Source organism: Malaclemys terrapin, chromosome 7, assembly GCF_027887155.1.
Source record: "Malaclemys terrapin pileata isolate rMalTer1 chromosome 7, rMalTer1.hap1, whole genome shotgun sequence".
Classification (NCBI taxonomy): Eukaryota; Metazoa; Chordata; order Testudines; family Emydidae; genus Malaclemys; species Malaclemys terrapin.
In genome coordinates this window covers 128,498,533-128,521,408 of record NC_071511.1, presented here as the reverse complement: position 1 = coordinate 128,521,408, position 22,876 = coordinate 128,498,533, and the positions used below count along the sequence as shown (strand labels likewise).

At 43.8% G+C, this 22,876-nt stretch overlaps 1 protein-coding gene across 6 annotated transcripts in view; it reads right to left on the bottom strand.

Annotated features, from left to right (window-relative positions):
• The window catches only part of ALDH18A1 (aldehyde dehydrogenase 18 family member A1), a 102,548-nt gene that overhangs the window by 23,615 nt on the left and 56,057 nt on the right, over positions 1–22,876 (bottom strand). For all 6 annotated transcript variants that reach the window (XM_054034593.1, XM_054034599.1, XM_054034597.1 and 3 more), the window contains 4 exons: positions 16,124–16,248; positions 11,814–11,958; positions 2,992–3,065; positions 2,166–2,265 (listed from right to left, as the gene is read on the bottom strand). In XM_054034593.1, coding sequence (XP_053890568.1) covers positions 2,166–2,265; positions 2,992–3,065; positions 11,814–11,958; positions 16,124–16,248 — 444 coding nt within the window. The remainder of the gene's footprint in view (positions 1–2,165; positions 2,266–2,991; positions 3,066–11,813; positions 11,959–16,123; positions 16,249–22,876) is intronic.

Sequence of the window (22,876 nt, the reverse complement as noted above, 5' to 3'; positions counted from 1 at the left end):
TGGGAGATCTCAGGTTCTTATGTTATTTGAAGGGGTAAATAACACTTTCTTATTCACGTTCTCCACACTATTCATGATTTTATAGACCTCTGTCATATCCCCTCCTACTCATCTCTTTTCCAACCTGAACCGTCCCAGTCTTTTTAATCTCTCCTCATATGGCAGCTGTTCCATATCCCTTAATCATTTTTGTTGCCCTTCTCTGTATCTTTTCCATTTCTAATGCATCTTTTTTTAAGATGGGGTGACCAAAACTGCATGCAAGAGTCAAGATGTGGGCATAACATGGATTTCTATAGTGGCATTATGATATTTATGGTCTTATCTCATTCGGTTAGCTTTTTTGACTGCACATTGAGCGGATGTTTGCAGAGAACTATCCACAATGACGCTAAGATCTCTTTCTTGAGTGGAAACAGCTAATTTATATCTCATCATTTTGTATGTATACTTGGGATTATGTTTTCCAATGTGCATTACTTTGCATTAGGGCTATCAAGTGATAATAGAATACCATTTATTTAAATATTTTTGGATGTTTTTGACATTTTCAAATGTATTGATTTCAGTTACAACACAGAATACAAAGTTTACAGTGCTCAGTTTATATTTATTTTTTATTACAGACATTTGCACTGTAAAAAGGAAAGTGTTTTTCAATTCACCTAATACAAGTACTGTAATGCAATCTCTTTATCATGAAAGGTCTGCAATTTCATATTTGAGTTTCCTTCACAACTCCTGGGTGAATACCATCTGGTCCTGGTGACATACCACTTTTTAATTGATCTATTTGTTCCAAAAACCTCTTCTACTGAAACCTCAGTCTGAAATAGGTCAGATTTGGAAGCTAAAAAGAATGGCTCAGGTATGGGAATCTCCCTCATATCCTCTGCAGTGAAGACTGATGCAAAGAATTCCTTTAGCTTTTCTGCAATGGCCGTGTCTTCCTTGAGTGCTCCTTTACCACCTTGATCACCCAGTGACCCCACTGATTGTTTGGTAGGCTTTCTGCTGCTTTTATACATAACTTTTTTTTGCTGTTATGTGTTTATTTTGCTAGTTCCTCTTCAAATTCCTTTTTGGCCTGCCTAATTATACTTGTACACTTCACTTGCCAGAGTTTATTCTGCTTTCACCAGCCTGATCTGGTTCCACTGCACAACTAGGGAACTATCAACATCCCTCCTTTGGGGCATCCCTTCACTGAAGCACTGCTCTTCTTCTGAGCTCTCTCTACTCTTTGGACTTGGGACTCCAAGTTCTGAGCTCCCTATCTGTCTCTGGATTCTGAACTTTCCCACTCATTTATAACTCCCTGGGGCAGCCCTGTCCTCCTCATTATGCTAAATTAGAGCACACACGGACTTGGAACAGGAGAGCTGGACCCAATTTCATTTAAGTGGCCATTGCCCCGGTTACACAACACCATAAAGACACAAAACCAGGCACAAACCCATTTCCCGCCTTTGCATGTCACTATGAACACCCTTTGTAAAGAACACAGGAGTAAGTTGTCACATTGTGCATCTTCCCCCACCCAAAATGCCCTCCAAGACTTTTCAATGCATTAATCTGATACACCAGAATGAAGTTTATGATACAAGCAGCCTGAATAGAATAGACACTTCCTTGTTAAGAAGTGGATGTCTCTCTTTTTGGAACACATCATCAATCACATGCAGCTTGACCACAAGAGGAGACAAAGTACTATCCCCCACAGGGGCAGAGCATACTGTTTTAACAAACCCAAAAAGAGACCAGAGTAGTCACTGCAACGAAACACAAGGTGCTCACTACATGCATTTCCACAGCCACTCTCTCTCTCCTGACAACCTGGAGCACTAAACAGTTATCATCATGTACTGTTCAGTGTGTTACAAGCCCTTTGTCTGATCCAGAGGACATGAATCTTCTACAACTCCCTGCTGGGGGACTTTGTCCTTTAGCCCAAGCTGTAGGGATTCATGCTTTCAGCTCTCAAGGTCCCAGGCTTGACTGTCTGTGACAGCCAAGATGACAGTCATTACAACATCACAGTTAGTTCCCAAATCCCTCAACCCCTGAATAAGAGTTCCCATCCCACTTTTCGCCTTCTGTTCAAACCCACATAGATTCATGATATCTACATATATTTAAGCTTACTAGCTCCATTAATACATTACCTTTACTTTCAGCCTCTTCCAAGTCCTTTTTATTGGCCAATAGAATTTCTTCTCTCTGGTCAGTTAGCAGGTCAGCTAGATGATAGATAATCTCTGCTCTCTGCAGAGAGAAGAAAAATTCTGTATGGTTATCATAGAAGCCAAGTGACTCAGGGTACTCAGGCTCGTGGTCTCCCCAACCCCCACTTCTTATCTAATACCTCTGGACTCGTTCTTCTCTGGCTCCTGCACTTGACCTCCAGCATACCTCAGAAAGCAACCTGTTCATTATTTACTCCTTGCTGCTGGTTGGACTACACAGTTCAGCCTGCAGTCCTGGCTTCTGGCCTTTCCTGCATTTTGTCTGGCAGGTCTCTGCTTTCCTGCCTAACCAACAACGAGATGCCCCCTGCCTCTGTGCCAGCACCTGCCTTGCTCTACATAGTGCCTCCCTCTAACCAATCCAGCTGCAATGCAGTGGTACACTGAATGGTAGGTAGATCGCACGCAGCTGCTCCCTTTTGGGCAGTTTAAGTATCCTCTCAGTAAGAGCAATTGGTGCAGTTCACTCCAAAAACTCTTCTGTGGCATCCTCTACGTGCCAATACCTGCATTTAAAATAATTAGAGCCATATAAACCTGATGGTTCAAATGTACATAATTTCCTAATTACAGCTCAGTAGACCACATCCTTCTTCACCCCTCTCTCTCATGTGGTATGTTACAATCTAAATGACAAGTGAGAATATGAGCTCTTTGGGGCAGAGATCTGTCTTACGTTTTATTGTGAAACATGCAGTATATTTGTAAGTTCTAATACATAAATGAAGCCACATTGGCATGTTACCTGTTCAGGCTGTAGTGCCGCTAGGGACCTGCCTCCAGCTCGAGCCATTTCACCTTGCTGTTCTACTGTAGGGCCTGAAAAAACAAGAGTTTTTGCAGTTCAAATCATCCATGCCCAACGCTCAGAGCATGTTAAAGTCAAACATACCCCTCACACACAAACCCAAACAGATGAGAAAGTAACAATGGTCAAAACCCTCCTATCCTACCCCACAACGCATGAGAAAGTAAGCATGTGGCTCACACGTGTTCAGGTAAAAATGCACATTCACGAAGCAAATTTATATTCTCATGCAAAAAAGTTACATCAGGAATGAACATACACACAAACAAACTTGAGGATCCATAAGCAAAAATGAAAGGGCGGAAAATTATTTCTAAGTAAATCCAGTACCAAAAGATGGTATAAAGCATGTAAATAATCCAAGATCAGATATCATATCTAATCTTCCCAATCTATTGCAGTTTCCCAACCCAGCAACCCACTTGCTCAGAGCCTACAAGTTTCTAACATTATAATTTCATTTCTCAACCTACCCAGATAATCTCTTTCACTCCCCAAAGCCCCTCTTTTCTTCACTTATGCCAAGTCTCTATCACTCCTAATCAGATATAACAAAGCAAAGTGTTGACTGGGGGTTGGTGCAAAGGAGATCATCAGGGCTCTTGAAATCTATTCTCACCACTAGGAGAGGAGTGGGTTCTAGTAGCTGGGAGTCTAGACGCCTGGTTTCTTTTGACAATGAATATAAGTCGGAAGTTAAGAAACGTAGGCAACAGCTGAGAAGCTAAAGATACTGATGAAATACCTCTGGTCAACAGGGCGAAAGACAACATGGAATTTTAAATATACATTATAGAACAAAAAGGAATTCTAGCAACAATTTAAGTCCAGACAGAGATGGTAAAGTATTCAATCCAGAAAAGGTAGAAGTATTTGATAAATATTTCTGTTCATATTTGGAACCAAGCTGGATATACTTAATATCATGTGATGAAATACTGTATTTTTCCCCAGCGATAATTAAGGAAGATGTTAAACAGCATGTACACGTCAGTTAAAACATTTTTTAAATCAGGAAGTCTGGATAGTTTGCACCCAAGAGTTTTAAAAGTTAGCTGAGGTGCATTCTGGACAACTGATATTAAAATTAGGTCTTGGAAAACAAGGGAAGGTCCACACTACTGGATAAAAGCTAACATAGCACCATTTTTTAAAAATCTAAATGAGATTGTTGACGTAATTATAATCAAGAGTTAAAGAATGGAAATATCAAACAAGATAATTTACTGGTAAAGCAATCTTGTTAAGTGACCTTGATGTTCTTTGACAAGATTACAAAGACTAAGCCCTGGCTGGGATGATTTAGTTGGGGTTGGTCCTGCTTTGAGCAGGGGGTTGGACTCGATGTGATCCAACCCGTCACACCCCCAAACTCACTGTAGTCATAATCTGTATCTATGAGGCATTGTGTGAGGTAATCCTATGCAAACCAGCAATACACTGGTCCCAAAAATCATTGTGTGGTGTACATCTGGGATGTGTAAAAAGGGTTATCAATATGTGCTAGAATTAAGTTTTTAAAATGTATTTGGCAAGCAATGCCTAAACTATGCCTGTTCCAGACAATAGAATGTGGTTCCGCCTCACTGAATGTGTCTCTGATGTAAATTAAGCAAGGTGTGACCAAAGACAAAGAAAAGCACATTTACATGCAACATAAACAAGGCCATCAAGCTAATAAGGAAGGGAGACTGCACTGTCCCCCCTCCCCCAAAAGCCTTCCGGCCGCTTGAAGCATGATCAATGAACTTCTGCCATGTGGCCTTCCCGAAGAGAGAAGCGCTGGCTGGGCTTACTTTTCAAATAATACATTTCAAAGGTTTAATGCCTATAAAAAAGAAAGGGGAGAGAACCCCATAGGTATCACATGAGGTATTCAAGGATTCCAGAGCTCTTGAAATCACAGAATGTCAGGTCCTTCAAACTAGGGGGTTGAAGTCTCTGGGAACTGAACACAGGTGAGAAACCTGCTTAGGCAAAGATTATAATTTGCTGAAATTAAATGTTAGCATTAGAAGTGTGGTTTTATTTTTGTGTGTTTATAACCATTTCTGCCTTTACTCCTTGTAATAAGAAGAGGGCCTGAAACATAAGGCCTTATATCAGAGGCCTGGTATGAGGCCTAAACTAAAGTAGTGGTCAAAACTTTGCTAATATGAAGTAAAGTCAGATTGTGAGCAAGAGGCCGGCCCTGCTCACAGATTTCGGCAAGCATAAGGCTGATATTGCAAAAACACATATTCCTAAGAGGTAGGCACAAGGCAGTCACACAAGCACATTGCAGAAAGGTGGTACCAGAACACCCCGATAAACACATTCCCCAAAGATAACAGCAACACGCTGACCCATCTTAAGGATAAGGTGAGGATGACAGCATGATGGATAGAGATGTTTTGATCGAACCTACTGGTACAAGGCAACGGGTGGCGCCCTGATACGTCACAGGCGATACTTGTTCATATTGGTATATAAAGATATATCTTGGAGGGAGTGTCTTTGGCCAGCCAAGGGGGCAGCGGGAAGTCCCGCCACTGATTGAACTGTGTCCATTGTCAGAGGCATACATGTGCTAGTATAACTGGAGACACTGATCCAGGGAGCTAGGACCCTACTTCGTTGACAATAAACCTGGCTGGGTGCCTTCACACCTTAATGGATTTGTGGTCATTGGACGGTTCGCTCAAGGTCTGCTGTGCCAGCTGTCTGCGCAGAACTGGGACGGCATACGGAGGGAACACACCACAGCCAAACATCTGACCACACTCCTTATTTGGTATCACTTAAACTTGTTTTACTTTTACTGTAAACCAGTTCAGTGGTGTGACTGAAATGAATGTTTTTCAAATCCCAGTTAAATTAATGAGCTGAAGTGTATTGTCCATTTAAAGGAGCAATGAACTTAACTTCTGTAAGCGTTCAGTGAGAGGGCTTGCCACTGCAGGGAGACAGTTTTTGGGAAACCTGGCACTAGGGGTGGAGTTGGGGGTCACTTTGCTAAAAGCAACTGTATGGTGGAAGCTAGGCTGTGGCCTACGTGATTCTACATGAGTTGTTTGTGTCAGGGCTGTGAGCCAAAGCAGCACAGCATATAAAGCACCCAGAGTTGCTGGCAGGAAGTGACACAACCCCTTACTGGTCTAGGTTGAACCCCAAAACATCACAATCAACCAACGGAGACCACACCGTGACTGCAAACTCTTCAAAATACTTCCCTCTGCTCACCAGCATCACCTCTTTGTCACTCGAGTTCAGCTTCAGCCAGCTGTTCTTCATCCAAGATCTGATCTCATCCAAGTACTCAGTCATCTCAGTAGCAGTGGGCTGGTCATATGCAGTGAAGGATAAGTAGAGTGGTGTATAATCTGCATATTGCTCTCATTTGAGTCCCTGTCATCTGACTAATTCACTTAGAGATTACATGTAGATTTTGAAAAGAGCTGGAGAGAGAACTGATCCTTGTGAAACTCCACAAGTGATGGGTCTAGCAGTGGTGGTGCAGTTTTCCACTAGTACTCCTGGGGAACATACTTCAAGGAAGGACTCAAGCCATTTTAGCACATTTCCCATCACTGTTTAATATTTTTTTCAATATCTAGAATCATCATGCATTTTAATACAGCCAAACGCAAGGCTCAAAGACTGAGAATAAAGAACATAAACCATACTTACATGAAAAGGAATTGTATTCTGGAAAGGACTGAGGGCCAACTGTAAATAGCACATGCCCAGTGCTGTGTCATGGCAAAACTGGCTCTCACGATACTTTGATGTATTGACATGGGAATATCAAGTAGGATTGGGAGACTATATTACCTCTCTATACAGCATTGGGGAGACTACTATTAAAATAATGGGCTCAGTTCTGGTGTCCATATTGCAGAAGTTTCAGAGAAGAACTCCAAAAATTAATCATGCTCTGGAAAACATGCCTTAAGATGAGAAACTTGAGGGGCTCAGTCTATTTAGCTCATTGATGAGAAGGTGAAAAGGCAATTTAAATTATGGTCTATTAGTTACATAGGAAGGGCTCTTATCCAGAAGATTAATCTAGCAGCCAAAGGCAAAACACGCTGCAATGGCTGGAAGTTGTATTAAGTAAAAGTTCAAAATGGAAATTAGACAAAGTTTTAAATGGTAAGGATAACCGTTGGAACAGATTACCAAGGAATATGACAAGTTCACCGCCACCTGAAGTCCCTTAAATCAAGGCTGAATGTCTTCCTAAAAGATATGTTCTAGTTCAGCCACACGTAGGCTAATCACTAGTGCAGGGGTCAGCAACGTTTGGCATGCGGCTCGCCAGGGTAAGCACCATAGCGGGCCGGGCCAGTTTATTTACCTGCTGATGCGGCAGGTTCGGCCGATTGCGGCCCCCACTGGCCGTGGTTCGCCATCCCGGGCCAATGGGGGCGGCGGGAAGCAGCGCAGGCGACAGATGTGCTGGCTGCGGCTTCCCGACGCCCCCATTGGCCCCCGGACGGCGAACCGCAGCCAGTGGGGGCCGTGATTGGCCGAACCTGCCGTGTCAGCAGGTAAATAAACTGGCCCGGCCCGCTAGGGGGCTTACCCTGGTGAGCCGCGTGCCGAATGTTGCCGACCCCTGCACTAGGTGAAGGCATATGGTCTGTATTCTGCAGAAGATCAGACTAAATGATCATGTTGGTCACACACAGAACTGCCTCAGCCATTTGGGCACAATTAAAATGACTTGTGCTTTGTCCTATCTAATCTTCTGCAGGACTTGAGAAAGCAGAGGGCTACAACGAAAGGCACAGTTCAAATGGACTGTCTAAGGGAGTAGGAGACCATCACCTCTTGAGGACTGGCCCTGAGCTCCTCTGGAATAGTATGTATTACACTTCCTGTTTATTTGGGAGTTGAACAGGTCCCAAGTAGGGGTTCCCCAGTGAGTGAAGATACTGTTCACCACTGAGCTGTGTTGCTCCCACTCGCAGTTGGTAGCAAAGTGACTGCTGAAGCTGTCTGCCAAAGAGTTCAGGGTTCCTGGGAGATACATCAGTTTCATAAACTGACCAATTCTATATACAGGGGAATGGATCTTGGGTGTCCCTGTTTATGTTGAATACAGTTGTTGGGTTATCTGAGATTATGAGAACATGATGAGTCTGCATTAATGGTAAAAATGCCCATGCATGCTTCTCAGACTGCCGAGTTCAAGAAGATTTATGTGCAACCAAGTTTCCTGGGGCATTCAAATGTCCTGTGCTGTGTGATCGTCCAAGTGAACCACCCACCCTAACAAAGAGGTGTCTGTGATTATACTCCTGTTGGGTGTAGTGGATAGGAAAGAATTGCCCATGCAAACTTGTGCGGAGTCTTTCCAGAGAGGTTTTTAACTTGATTGGGATTGTCACTACAGTGTCCATGCTGTGTTTTCTTGGTGTGTATATCTACTGTTAGAAGCTAAGCCTGTAGGCAGCAGAGGTGGAGACTGGTGAACAGCATTATGCAAATACATGACACCACATGATCTAAAAGAGTAAGGCAAATACAGACCATGTCCGAGGGTTGTGCATAACCTGATCTATCAGTCTGCCTATGGCTTGGAATCTGTACATAGGCAGATAAGCCTTTGCCCTGACTGAGTCTAAGGTTTCTCCTATGACAGCTATAGCCTGTGTCAGAGTCAGAATAGACTTTTCCATATTCAGAGTTTCCAAGATACGCTAGGAGACAAAGCATCAATAAGGTCGATGCTATGACTTCTGGACATGTCATGTCTGTAAGAGGCCAGTTATCTAGATACAGGAAGATGGCAGAACTGTCCAATCAGATATGTGCTGCTACTTCAGAAAACATTTTCATGAAGACCTTGGGTGCAGTTGCTATAGTGACTGAAATCTGAGGAATCTTCCGTGGGAAGATTCTAACCTTCTGGGGTAACTTGTCTTTAGAATGTAGATTAAATAAAAGACATTTGGCCAGGAGAACCTGATAATTGGAGATTTTAAACTGGAAGCAGTGGAAGTAGACACCTTTCTCCCCATAAAGTCTAAATACCTGGTTTCCTTATCCACTGGGGTTGCCCTTGGGTGTTATCATCTGGACCTTTCTGGAACTGCTTAGATGACAAGGGAGCTCAGGGCAGTGTAAGGAGAGAGCTTGTGTAAGGAGTCCTGGACCACCTTTAAATTTGGAGCTCTTCTGCTATTCTCCAAGGCAGCTCTTGGAATTGTCTGTGGTTGTCCAAAGGAGACGGAACGGCAGGAGCAATCGCCTTATTGAGCAAGGAAGATGAAGTATCTGTCATTACCAGCAGATCTGGTTAGTCTTCTGTCCTCTTTTATAGGTTTCAGTTGGCCTCGTGGAGGGAAGGGATGGTAAGACTCCCAACTAGATTGCAACTAGATTGCACATGCACTGGGTGCCATACCACAGGTCCCTTAGCCTCCAGTGAGGCCAATATGAGGGGTTGAAAATTTGTGGTGATCCCAAGGCACACCTTGGGTGCTATTGGTCCTGAGGGGTCCCCACTCGGACAGATGAGAGAAGTAGTGGGAGACTACTCTGGCTGAACTCCCTCGGTGGAGGAAACAATGGTTTCACTGGTATATCCGACTCTCCCGGAGATAAGATTGAGACCAGTTCCATCTGTGGTGTCATCGATTCAGATGTCAGGGAGCTAAGGCTGAGGATGAAATGGGAGAGGAGCTTCACCCTGATGTTACAATCTCCCTGGTGAAGGTCGTTTCTGACAACAGGGGAGACTGTGGGTCTGGGAGGATGAAAATATTCTCTGGAGCAGCATAGGATACTGGAGTCTAGAAAGCTGCATCTCATTGCCGTAGGCTGCTGGAGTTGGTGTAAACTGTAAAGGGACTCTTAATAATCAGTGTTTCCTTATAGAAGCTGTGATGGTACTGCTAGTGAAGGAGCCTCTGACTGCATGGTCATTATCAGTACCAACAGTGCAGTGTCCTTCAGCTTCCAGGGCTTAGTCTTAGTTGGTACTGTAGTCAGTGTCAGTGACTATGGTCTCAAAGTACATTTTGCCAGTACTGAAGGAGTCTTATTCCTATGTGCCTTCCGATCATTGTCACAAGGCTTAAGAAGACCTAAGTCCTTGTGTCCTAGGCACAAGGGCTCACCCAACCTGGTCAGGGAAGGATCCCTTCTCTTATGAGAGTGCCTCTTACTCTTGTGAGGCGGCGCAAATGAAGAGTCTTTTGCTCTGGTTGTTCCCTCCCCTGAACAGACATTGAGTGAGGAGGTGCACATCTCCATGTCTCAAGCTGATGTACAGAGCATCTTCCAATCAGGAAGGGGGGGAACTAGGCCGAGGTCTCGAAAGCCAGAGTTCTTGAACCTGACATGTTCAGCTGGGAAAGGAGCAGCAGATACTGCATTTAGCAGAAATATGAGCTTCTCTAAGGCAGCAGAGGCAGTGCAGGCAGTTGTTGCCAACAGGAGATGCAATTCTTAAAGCCTGGGCATAATCTAAGTCTTGTGCTGGGGGAATCAAAGCATTCGCTGGGGGGGGGGGGGGGGGGGAGATTCTAACCAGGGCCGGTGCAAGGAAGTTTTGCGCCCTAGGCGAAACTTTCACCTTGCGCTCCCCCCCAGTCCTGCAGCAGCTCCCCCGCTACCCTAAGGTGCCGCCCCACGGCAGCTCCCCCCCCCCCCCCGGTGTGGCAGCTCCCCACCCCAGTTCACCAAACAGCTGATTGGCGCCGCAAGCCTGGGAGGCGGGAGAAGTGGAGCAGTGACGGCGTGCTCGGGGAGGGGGCGTAGCAGAGGTGAGCTGGGGTGGGGAGCCCTGCGGCATCTCCCCCCCCGCCCTGAGGCACCCCCGTGGCAGCTCCCCACCCCCCTGGCCCAGGGAGCCGTGCGGCACCTCCCCACCCCAGCTCACCTCTGCTCCGCCTCCTCCCCGAGCACGCCGCTCCCGCTCTAATTCTCCTCCCAGGCTTGCGGCGCCAAACAGCTGATGGGCACTGCAAGCCTGGGAGGCGGGAGAAGTGGAGCGGCGACTGCGCGCTCGGGGAAGAACGCTGTAAAAAAATAAATAAATAAAAATTAAAAAAAAATGGGGGGGAGAGGTACCGCTTTTTGGCACCCCCAAATCTTGGCACCCTAGGCAACGGCCTAGTTCACCTTAATGGTAGCACCGGCCCTGATTCTAACTACTATCTAAACTTATAAAAAACACTAACAATAGCAACTAGCTATATAAAACTTGGAAATATTTACAGGGAAAAAAAGGGTGAAGAGGATCAGTTCTAGACACTGGAGATTCCAACTCAGACCATGAAATGGTGAGAAAGAACTGGAGTGGTATCTGTCTGCACTGCCTCTTATACTCTTGGCACAGAACATGAGAAAAGCAGAAGCGAAGACCAAAGAACACTACTTGCTAGCATTTTCTGGTCTCAGGTGCATGGAGCACATGCGTATCCAGTGGAATACACAGAGTCCAGCATTCAAAGAAGAATCAACTTTTACAAACAGAGACAAGGTGGGTGAAGTAATATCTTTTACTGGACCAACTTCTTTTGGGGAAAGAGATAGAATTTCAAACTACACAACTCTTCTTCAGGACCTGGTTCTCTAATATCCGGAGACCAACAACACTGCAAAACAACTTTAAAAAATGTCTGTTTCCAATGGCCAAAGCACATTTTCCTAGTTATCCTACAGCTATAAAGCAAGCATTAACTCATTCTGAACCCCCAGAAAGCCTACCCCACTCTAGCATCCTCCACCCAATCCCCATCTCAAAATTCCAAATACCAACTTACCTGCAGGTTTTACCTCTGAAAAAAAAGTGCCAACTTTTTTCCCCTCCACAATGTCTGTGATAACATGGCCAGAGATCTTTGGATGGGTTCCATTTGCGATCACTACAGAGGTGCCACCTTGGAGGGCCCATAGAGCTGCCTTGACCTACAAGGGAGGATAAAGCTAGTCCTGGGGAAAATCTCAATACCTAGCAAGCATTCTCCTGGCTCTTGAACTCTATTCTTAGTAATCATCTCCATCCTGATTATCTTTGGTCTTTTAAATTGTAAATTTTAAGCAGGGACCATCTGCTCTTAATACATTTGGAAACGTATAGGAGCTACCACAATCTATGTAATTAATTTTGAAACAAGGTCATTTATTCCTGCTTTGTATTCTGTTGCTTGGCTAGTTTCTAACTCATGACTGTAGTTTAAGTTCCCTTAAAAGTCTACTGTGAGAAACTCTGTCAAAGACTTTTTGAAAATACAGATAATTCTATCAACTTCTCCTGCATCCACTATTTCGTTACCATGCTTAAAGTATTCTAGTAGATTGAAGAGGCATACTTTTCCTTTGCTGAAGCTACCCCTGGGATGTCTCCATCATATCATGATTTAGGTGTTTATAATTCTATTTTTTCAAATGATTGGTTGAAACTATTTTCCTGGTACAGATAAGAGGATCATTGGTATTTAATTCTCAGAATTGCTGCTAGTGCATTTTTAATGGCAAAGACAAAAATTTACTATTTTCCAGGGAGTACATTATTTTAATGAGAGATTGCACATTTGTGAACAGCTCAGCCACTTCATTCTTGAACACCTTAAGGAATCTTGGATAGCTAACATCTGGGCACCATTTCTTTGGAAACCTTATTTCATCTCAACACTCAGTGATAAAGAATGATGCAGTCTATTTAGATTGCAAGCTTCTTGGGGCAATGACTACTATTCTGTTTGTCTAGAACAATTGTGTCCTGGTGTGACCGTGTACCCCATAAGGCTTCATGGGAATATGCTTATGAATGTATATATGACATAACTGGAATATGTTTTATGCTACATATGCCATGTAACATATCTATGTAAGGGTTATGATCTACTGAATACATTCTTCCTATTTGTATGCATGTATCATTTTTGTACTTGAAGTTAGGAATATTGGCTGTATACCTGCTTGATAGCCTTAGTAAAGCATTTGGTCAGCTTCTTGAGAAAGGGGTGTGCAAATTAAGTGCCCAATCGAGAACCACTTAAGCCAACAATGAACTCGAAGATGCTAATCCACATCGGAGCTTTCCCAGAAATGTGGCTTGGCTGGTAAGAAACTCAGTCATGCATGGACATGTTACTTGCCCATGTGACTCCAAAACTCCATCTTGGAGCTGGACTTTCCATAGGAGAGAGGAGGAGGTCTCCACCCACAAGAGAAAATCTACTTAAATCCCTGGGAGACCCCTCCATTTTGTCTTCAGCAGGCTAAAGAGAGCGCCTCTCCACCCCCAAGGATACCTGAAAGAGACTGGAACAAAGGACAGTAACTACAGGGGGTGTGAGTGATTGCTGGACCCAGACTAGAAGGAGACTAGTCTGTAAAAGGAAGCTTACTGGAACGGTGAGGTTTTATTTGTATTCAGTTTTCTTAGACATAGACTTCGTGTTCTATTTTATTTTGCTTGGTAATTCACTTTGTTCTGTCTGTTACTACTTGGAAACACTTAAATTCTACTTTCTGTATTAATAAAATCACTTTTTACTTATTAATTAATCCAGATTATGTATTAATACCTGGGGGGGGGAGGCAAACAGCTGTGCATCTCTCTCTATCAGTGTTATAGAGCAGTGGGCTCCATTTGATCATGCACCCCATCAGTAAAAAATTTTTGAGCATGCATCCGCTGCCGCGCCGAAGCGCCAAAAAAAAAACAAAAACAAAAAAAAAAAAAAGCGCTCCTCCTGCCGCGCCCCCCCCCCCCCCCAAAGGATCCTCTTGCGCACTCCCTTTATATAGGGTAAAATGGATTTATTTGCGGTTTAGACCCAATTGGGAATTGGGCATCTGAGTGCTAAAGACAGGAACACTTCCATAAGTTGCTTTCAGTTAAGTCTGCAGCTTTGGAGCACATGGTTCAGACCCTGAGTCTGAGTTGGAGCAGACTGGCGTGTCTGGCTCAACAAGACAGGGTGCTGGATTCCCAGGCTGGCAGGGAAAACAGGGGCAGTAGTAGTCTTGGCACATCAATTGGCAGTTCCCAAGGGGGTTTCTGTGATCCAACCCGTCACACCTGGTTCTTGGTTGGGCTTTAGGCAAAACAATAGTAAATATGAACAGATTTCTGTACTCCAGTAGAGTCCAGTGGATCCAACAATTCTCTCATGGGCTTCCTGCTTCCAATATAAAGAATTTCTTGTTGTTTCTATGCCTTTGGTAATTGCTATTCAAAATGCTTTGTGGCCCTCTGATTTCTATCCCATGTTTCACCTGCTATAGTTCATGCTGTTTGTCCCACTAGGGCTAAGTTTCCATTTTTCTTGCCCTCCTCCTTCCTTTTCTGCTCAGGGGGCTCCAATGCCAAGTCTTCAGTCTTCAATTTCCTCACTTTTAATTTTAAGGCCCTTTGGATGTGCTTCCTCAATTTTTTTGTTTTAAGTTTCCTTTCTTGAAGAAATGTCACAGTGCTGGATTTTCTATGATCCCTCTCAAGCATTTAATTTAATTATACAGTGGTCAATATTACATTATGGGTCAATTATAATTACTTCTTTTACCAGCTCCTGCACCCTGCTTAGCACTAAGCCAAGAATAGCCTCTCCTCATGTACTCTAGAGAGCAATCATTTAAGGTATCAAGAAATGGCTTCTCTGAAACCTTATCTCACTGCGACATCTGACCTATTCATATATGGTATCTGAGTCATCTATTACTGCTTTATTATATTTAATTGCCTCTGATCTTCCTCATTCCCTTCCTGATTAGAATGCAGGTAGCATAACCCTACCACTATATTTGTATTATTACTTGGTATTTATATCCCTACAGATTGTGGTGTATAGTCCTCCTCATTGAAGAAACTCTGATTTTATGGAATCTTTCCGATACAGGGTTGCTTTCTCGCCTCTGCCACTTTCCTGCATAATTTCCAGGCCAGTATTACAGTGCCCCCTTGGCTTGGGGGATTCCACATTTCAGATATGCCTATTATGTCAAGTTCCTCTTCCACTTTCTAGACTGTCTAGTTTGCTTATTTTTGTTTTTAAGATTCTCTCATTAATATACAGACATGTATAGTATTGTTTTGATCAAGTGTCTGCTTTTATTTAACCCATTTGACTGGCACCATGAAGCTTTTCCAGAACATACCTCTGATCTCAGTTCATCTCATCATTTCAGGTGTAATTAAAGTACAATCCTTTACTAAGAAATTCAGACTTGCCTTTTAAAATAGAGATATCCCCAACAGGTGCCCTTGTACAAAATGAGTGCTCCTTTGCACCTGACAGCTTTCTCTGAGCTCCTAGTTTAAGTTCTATGCAAGAAGACCGCTTCATTTTGGTTGAGGTGGAATTCATTTTTATATAAACTCTCCTTTCTCCCAAAGTTTGTATTAAAATTAAAACCCTCCTCTTTACACCATCTTCTCATTCATACATTGAGACTCTGACGTTCACCTTATCTAGCCAGCCCTTCATATGGAACTAAAACCATTTTAGATAACGGTACTGTAGAGGTATTGGACTTAAGCCTCTTTTCTAATAATCAACATTTACTGCAGATTTTAGGAAATCTCCCCAACACCTAAGTAATTGGTACTAATATAAACCACAACAATGGACTCCTTTCCAGCATTCATTCGAAGTTTGTCTAGATGTCTCATGAAATCCACCACCCTCATGCATTCATAGTAATGGATATTTGAGTGCCATGTGTGTATGGCACTCAGAGGAAAAAGCAAGTCCCTGCCCCAAGGATCCTGCAATCCACTTATCTCCAAGGAGGGGAGGGGGGCAGAAGGCTCAGGAGTTGTCTCCCACCCCCACCAAGGGAAAGGGGTAGGGGGGTGGGTATTTAATCCTTCTGTAATAGGACACAAATATGTATACAGAGGACTAAAACTCCCAATCTCCTCCTTTAGGAGCAGGCAACATGTATCAAAACAGGAAGGAGGCAGATGTAACTGGTCAAATTCAATATGTGATGCAAGAGAATAGTGTAAAATACATTTTTATTCAAATGGGCCTAAAAAAGGTAAATGGAACCTCATACCATTGCAGAACATTGATTTCTCCCTATGAAGAACAAAGCAGCACAGGCGTCAAGCTTCTCCTACCTTGGCCTCCATTCCTCCCATCCCTACCCGGGATTTGGTTCCAAATGTCACAGACTGCTGATCTCCAGGGTAAAATATGTCAATGAGCTTCGCATCATCTGACCCTGGGGGACTGTCAAAGAGCCCTAAAACGGAAATTTGTTAAGTTAGCTCTATACAACCTTGGACTCTGAAATTCAGGGGAAAGGAACTCGGGAAAGGCTGGGAAACTGAACTTCCTTATACAGACTTACAGTGAAGAATGTTCGCCCAATAGAGCACTTGTGTGCTTCCCAATGAACCCATCTTATGAGGCTGTAGGCTTTAAGTAACAATAGGTGCTATTCCCAAGAATGCCAATATACATGGGTCCTTGAAGTATCACAAAGTTAAACTTGAAAAAAAGGCCACTAATATAGGAACAAAAATATGATACCCCCAGATATTCTGTGGTACCAAGACACTTGGAAAGCAGTGATGTTAGGAGTGGTCATGCAGTCAGAGTTGACAGAAAGTTAGATCTGAGTTTCCAATGCAATATGTCTGCAAAAAAGTAGTGTGATTTGGGATTGCATACGCAAAGGCATCTCAGCATGGGCATGGAGGGGATCATTCCCCTCTCTCTTTGGTCTTAGGTAACATTTCTGGGCACCACATTTCAGTGAGATTGAACTGCCTTAAGTTTGTCAGAGAAGAATAAAATAGGATTAAATATTAAATACTGCTAATAGCGGGACACGAATCTAAATGTATAATATCTGGAATTCACTTTTTTTTTTTTAAAAAAACCAAAGTCTACAGTTCAGGCTGTTACCCTTTAATCCCCCCCCCCCCTTCCTTTAAACATCCTCTACCACTATCCCACCAGAAATTCCAGATAGAAATATCAGTATTAGAAGAACATTAAGGTTACAAAGTAAACTTCGGTGTGTTTAAGGTTGTCTGTGCAAACCTAACTATTTCCTTGTGTGCACGTACACATACACATACACACAGATAAGCTCTAACTACACAATCATATGCTTTTTGAAACAAGCCCTTCCTCATTCAGTGCTCAGTTTGGACAGTGTGTAGTGAATCAGGAAATGGTCTGTAGCAGCTTCCTGCCTTAATCTAGTTTGTAACTACAAATCATTTAAATTTAGCAAATTCACTGGTCAATGGAATTACACTGATGTAAGTTTACAGTAACAGCAGAATGCATCCCTCGCTCTAGAGGCTGAAAAGCATGGAGTGAGAGAGACAGGAGCTAGGCTAGAATACAGTGACATGCAGCAAAAGAGGCAAAGTAAATTATTTCTAATTTTAGTTGACTGATAGCAATTGTAGCATCCCCACCTTTTCCCTTTACTTCTGTTCTCATGAGCATAGAACTAAATATTGCACCTCTGCCGTATTCACTGATCACCATTCAACATGTACATGTAACTATATTCTATAGAAAAACTATATGCGTATAGTTCCCTGCTAAGGATTTTAGCTTTTTCCTTGTAATTATGGTAAAAGGCATTAATAAACTATTTGTATATGGCATGATAAGTGCTACAGCTCTCACGAAGGAAAGAAGTCTAGAAGTGGTAATTCACTTTTCCTTTCTGCAACATGTGCCAATGAATTGTTCAATCTGGGGTGGTCTGTGGGGTGTGTGTTTATATAAAAAAACAACAATAATCAGACAAATGTTCAATGTGATGCAGAGAGAGAGATCCATAAATGAAATTGGGGTTCTTAAGGTAGCTCCCTGGAAAGGATTGAGGATCTTTTAAAATTCCTCTTTTCCACAGCATCTAGTTTTTGAGCTCCACACAGTTGTTTCGATATCTTAGAATATGTTATTGTTTATGTTAAATTTCCAGACAACATGTGGGGCTGTACACTAGATCTGCTGCTGACATTAATTTATAGTTCCCTTAACTAGCAAATGGAAAGGCAGTGCCTTAACCACAACAGTGGACTGGAACTCAGGAGATCTGAGTTCAAATTCCCAGCTCTGCCATAGATTCCTATGTGACCATGGCAAGTAACTAAATTTTTCTGTACCTCAGTTTCCCATCTGTAAAGTGAGGATAGTGATACTTCCCTACTTCAGAGGTGCCATGAGGACTAGCCTTAGTGTTTAATAGGTGTTCTGTACTGTGGTAATGACTGCCATAACAAAAATAAAATGTCCCCTGTGAAGAATGAAGGTGTTATCTGTATTACTTTATTCATATTGCTGGAACTTCCTATAGCCATCACCCACTCATAAACAATTGGAAGCATAAGGGTTAACTGAGTTCTAAAAGGCTCTGTAAGACTACAGAAAGGTAAACAATGGATCTAGTTCAGTCAATCATTTTGATGCCTTCTGCCCATTGTCCAGGGGTCAATTCCATGGATATTCTCACCTGTCCCTGAGGTTTATTTTCTTGAGGTGGCGTCTTTAAGGCAACCACATAAGCTTCTCTGTCTTGCCAGGGTTTCAATATGTTGACGTGGTAGATCTGCTCCTGCTTCTGGCAATCAGGCTGTTAAATCTTTAGTCAACCTCCCCCGATGGCTTCTCTTACCTCATATGACCCCTGCCATCTGGCCAGGAGCTTGCTTTCAGCTGTGGGTACTAGCACCATTATCTGATCTGCTGTCCAGGATTTCCAAACCCTTGCTTGGTGATTATAATAGATCTGTCAAGCCTCTTTTGCTCTTTCCAGGTGTTCCCACACATTGGGGGTGACTTGGACTATTTGGTCCCACATCTGCATCACATGATCAATGATGTGCTGGAGGAACCAACTAGGGGCTGTGCTCCTCTTGACCTGCTGCTTACAAACAGGGAAGAATTGGTAGGGAAAGTAGAAGTGGGTGGCAACCAAGGCAGCCGTGACCATGAGATGGTTGAGTTCAGGATTCTCACAAAAGGAAGAAAGGAGAGTAGCAAAATACGGACTCTGGACTTCAGAAAAGCAGACTTTGACTCCCTTAGGGAACTGATGGGCAGGATCCCCTGGGAAGCTAATATGGGGGGGGGGGGGGGAAAGAGTCCAGGATTGCTAGTTGTATTTTAAAGCAGCCTTATTGAGGGCGCAGGAAGAAACCATCCCAATGTGCAGAAAGAATAGCAAATATGGCAGGCGACTAGCTTGGCTTAACAGTGAAATCTTTGGTGAGCTTAAACACAAAAAGGAAGCTTACAAGAAGTAGACATTTGGACAGATGACTAGGGAGGAGTATAAAAATATTGCTTGAGCATGCAGGTGTTTAATCAGGAAGGCCAAAGCAAAACTGGAGTTGCAGCTAGCAAGGGATGCGAAGGGTAACAAGAAGGGTTTCTATGAGTAGGACAGGGTCATAATTCAAAATGATCTGGACAAATTGGAAAAATGGTCTGAGTTAAACAGGATGAAGTTTAACAAAGACAAATGCAAAGTGCTCCACTTAGGAAGAAACAATCAGTTTCACACATACAGAATAGGAAGAGACTGTCTAGGAAGGAGTATGGCAGAAAGGGATCTAGGGGTTATAGTGGACCACAAGCTAAATATGAGTCAACAGTGTGATGCTGTTGCAAAAAAAAGCAAACATGATTCTGGGATGTATTAACAGGTGTGTTGTGAGCAAGACACGAGAAGTCATTCTTCCGCTCTACTCTGCTCTGGTTAGGCCTCAGCTGGAGTATTGTGTCCAGTTCTGGGCACCGCATTTCAAGAAAGATGTGGAGAAATTGGAAAGGGTCCAGAGAAGAGCAACAAGAATGATTAAAGGTCTTGAGAACATGACCTATGAAGGAAGGCTGAAAGAATTGGGTTTGTTTAGTTTGGAAAAGAGAAGACTGAGAGGGGACATGATAGCAGTTTTCAGGTATCTAAAAGGGTGTCCTAAGGAGGAGGGAGAAAACTTGTTCACCTTAGCCTCTAAGGATAGAACAAGAAGCAACGGGCTTAAACTGCAGCAAGGGAGGTCTAGGTTGGACATTAGGAAAAAGTTCCTAACTGTCAGGGTGGTTAAACACTGGAATAAATTGCCTAGGGATGTTGTGGAATCTCCATCTCTGGAGATATTTAAGAGTAGGTTAGATAAATGTCTATCAGGGATGGTCTCGACAGTATTTGGTTCTGCCATGCGGGCAGGGGACTGGACTCGATGACCTCTCGAGGTCTCTTCCAGTCCTAGAATCTATGAATCTATAAACAAGAAGGTGGTCAGGGAAAGTGTGGGACCCTTACTGAATGGGGGAGGCAACCTAGTGACAGATGATGTGGAAAAAGCTGAAGTACTCAATGCTTTTTTTGCCTCGGGCTTCACAGACAAGGTCAGCTCCCCGACTGCTGCACTGGGCAACACAGTATGGGGAGGAGGTGAGCAGCCCTCAGTGGTGAAAGAACAGGTTAAGGACTATTTAGAAAAGCTAAAGGAATGGACAAGTCCATGGGTCCAGAGCTAATGCATCCAAGGGTGCTGAGGAAGTTGGCTGATGTGACTGCAGAACCATTGATTATTATCTTTGAAAATTCGTGGCGATCGGGGGAGGCCCTGGACAATTGGAAAAAGGCAAATATAGTGCCCATCTTTAAAAAAGGGAAGAAAGAGACCCTGGGAACTACAGACCAGTAAGCCTCACTTCAGTCCCTGGCAAAATCATGGAGCAGGTCCTCAAGGAGTCCATTTTGAAGCACTTGGAGGAGAGGAAGGTGACCAGGAACATTCAACATGGATTCACCAAGGGCAAGTTATGCCTGACCAACCTGATTGCCTTCTATAATGAGAACTTGCTCTGTGGATATGGGGAAAGTGGTGGCTTTGATATATCTTGACTTTAGCAAAGCTTTTGATATGGTCTCCCAAAGTATTCTTGCCAGCAAGTCAAAGAAATATGGATTGGATGAATGGACTATAAGATGGATAGAAAGCTGGCTAGATTGCCGGGCTCAATGGGTAGTGATCAACAGCTCGATGTCTAGTTGGCAGCTGGTATTAAGCGGAGTGCTCCAGGGGTCGGTCCTGGGGCTGGTTTTGTTCAACATCTTTATTAATATTCTGGATGATGGGATGAATTGCATCCTCAGCAAGTTCGCAGATGACACTAAGCTGGGGGGAGAGGTAGATATGCTGGAGGGTAGGGATAGGGTCCAGAGTGACCTAGACAAATTGGAGGATTGGGCCAAAAGAAATCTAATGGGGTTCAACAAGGTCAAGTGCAGAGTCCTGCACTTAGAAAGGAAGAATCCCATGTACTGCTACAGGCTGGGGACCGACTGGCTAAGCAGCAGTTCTGCAGAAAAGGACCTGGGCATTACAATGGACGAGAAGCTGGATATAAGTCAGCGGTGTGTCCTTGTTGCCAGGAAGGCTAATGGCATACTGGGCTGTATTAGCAGAAGCGTTGCCAGCAGATCGAGGGAAGTGGTTATTCCCCTCTATTCAGCACCGGTGAGGCCACAACTGGAGTATTGCGTCCAGTTTTGGTCCCCGCACTACAGAAGGGATGTGGACAAATTGGAGAGAGTCCAGCAGAGGGCAACGAAAATGATTAGGGGGCTAGGGCATGAGGAGAGGCTGAGGGAACTGGGGTTATTTAGTCTGCAGAAGAGTGAGGGGGGATTTGATAGCAGCCTTCAACTACCTGAAGGGGGGTTCCAAAGAGGATGGAGCTCGGCTGTTCTCAGTGATGGCAGATGAGAGAACAAGAACAATGGTCTCAAGTTGCAGTGGGGGAGGTCTAGGTTGGATATTAGGAAACACTATTTCACTAGGAGGGTGGTGAAGCACTGGAATGGGTTACCTAGGGAGGTGGTAGAATCTCCATCTTTAGAGGTTTTTAAGGCCTGGCTTGACACAGCCCTGACTGGGATGATTTAGTTGGTGTTGGTCCTGCTTTGAGCAGGAGACTGGACTAGATTACCTCCTGAGGTCTTTTCCAATCCTAATATTCTATGATTCTATGTTTCTCACCTGGTTAGGCTGTTCTTCCCAATCCTCCTTGGCAATGTCCAGTATGCCATGGGGATGATGACCATATAGCAGCTCGAAGGGGGAACGTGGTGGAAATCTGGGAAACTTCCCTTATTGCAAAAATCAGGTAGGTTGTAAGGTATCCCAATTTTTCCCATCCCAGCTCACCACTTTCCATATCATGTTCTTCAGTGTCCTATTAAAGCATTCAATGAGACCATCAGTCTGGACGGTAGACTGAGCTTCATAGGACCCATATCTGGAGCATCGCACACAGGCCCTTCACCAATTTTGATGCGAAGGGGTTCCTTGATCTGTCAAGATCTCTTTGGGTATCTGTACCCTAGAGAAAATTTGAATCAATTCCTTTGCTATCGTCTTGGACACTTGTTCTTAGCGAGGGCGGCTTCTGGGTATCAGGTGGAATAATCCAGAACAAGCAGCACACTCTGATGATCCCTGGCTGACTTCTCCAATGGGCCTATCAGATCCATGGCTATCCTCTCAAACAGGACTTCAATAAATGGTACTAAAGGGGCCCTTAAGTGCAGTTGTGGGCCATGTAATTGGCATCCCGGGCAGGAGGCGCAATATCGAACCTCCATATAAACTCTTGGCCAGAAGAACCTCTGTAAAATTTGATCAAGGGTCTTATCTGCCCCTAGATGTCCTCTGAACAAATTACTATGGGCTAGGTTCAACACTGCCCTCTGGTGCCTTCGAGGTACCAGGGGCTGCTCCACTTCTTGCTCTTGTATTCAGACCACTCTAGGCCCTGGGACCTTTGGCTTTCCCCTTCACCAGGATTCCATTCACCTCAACTAGCTCTTTTCCAATATTGTGGTG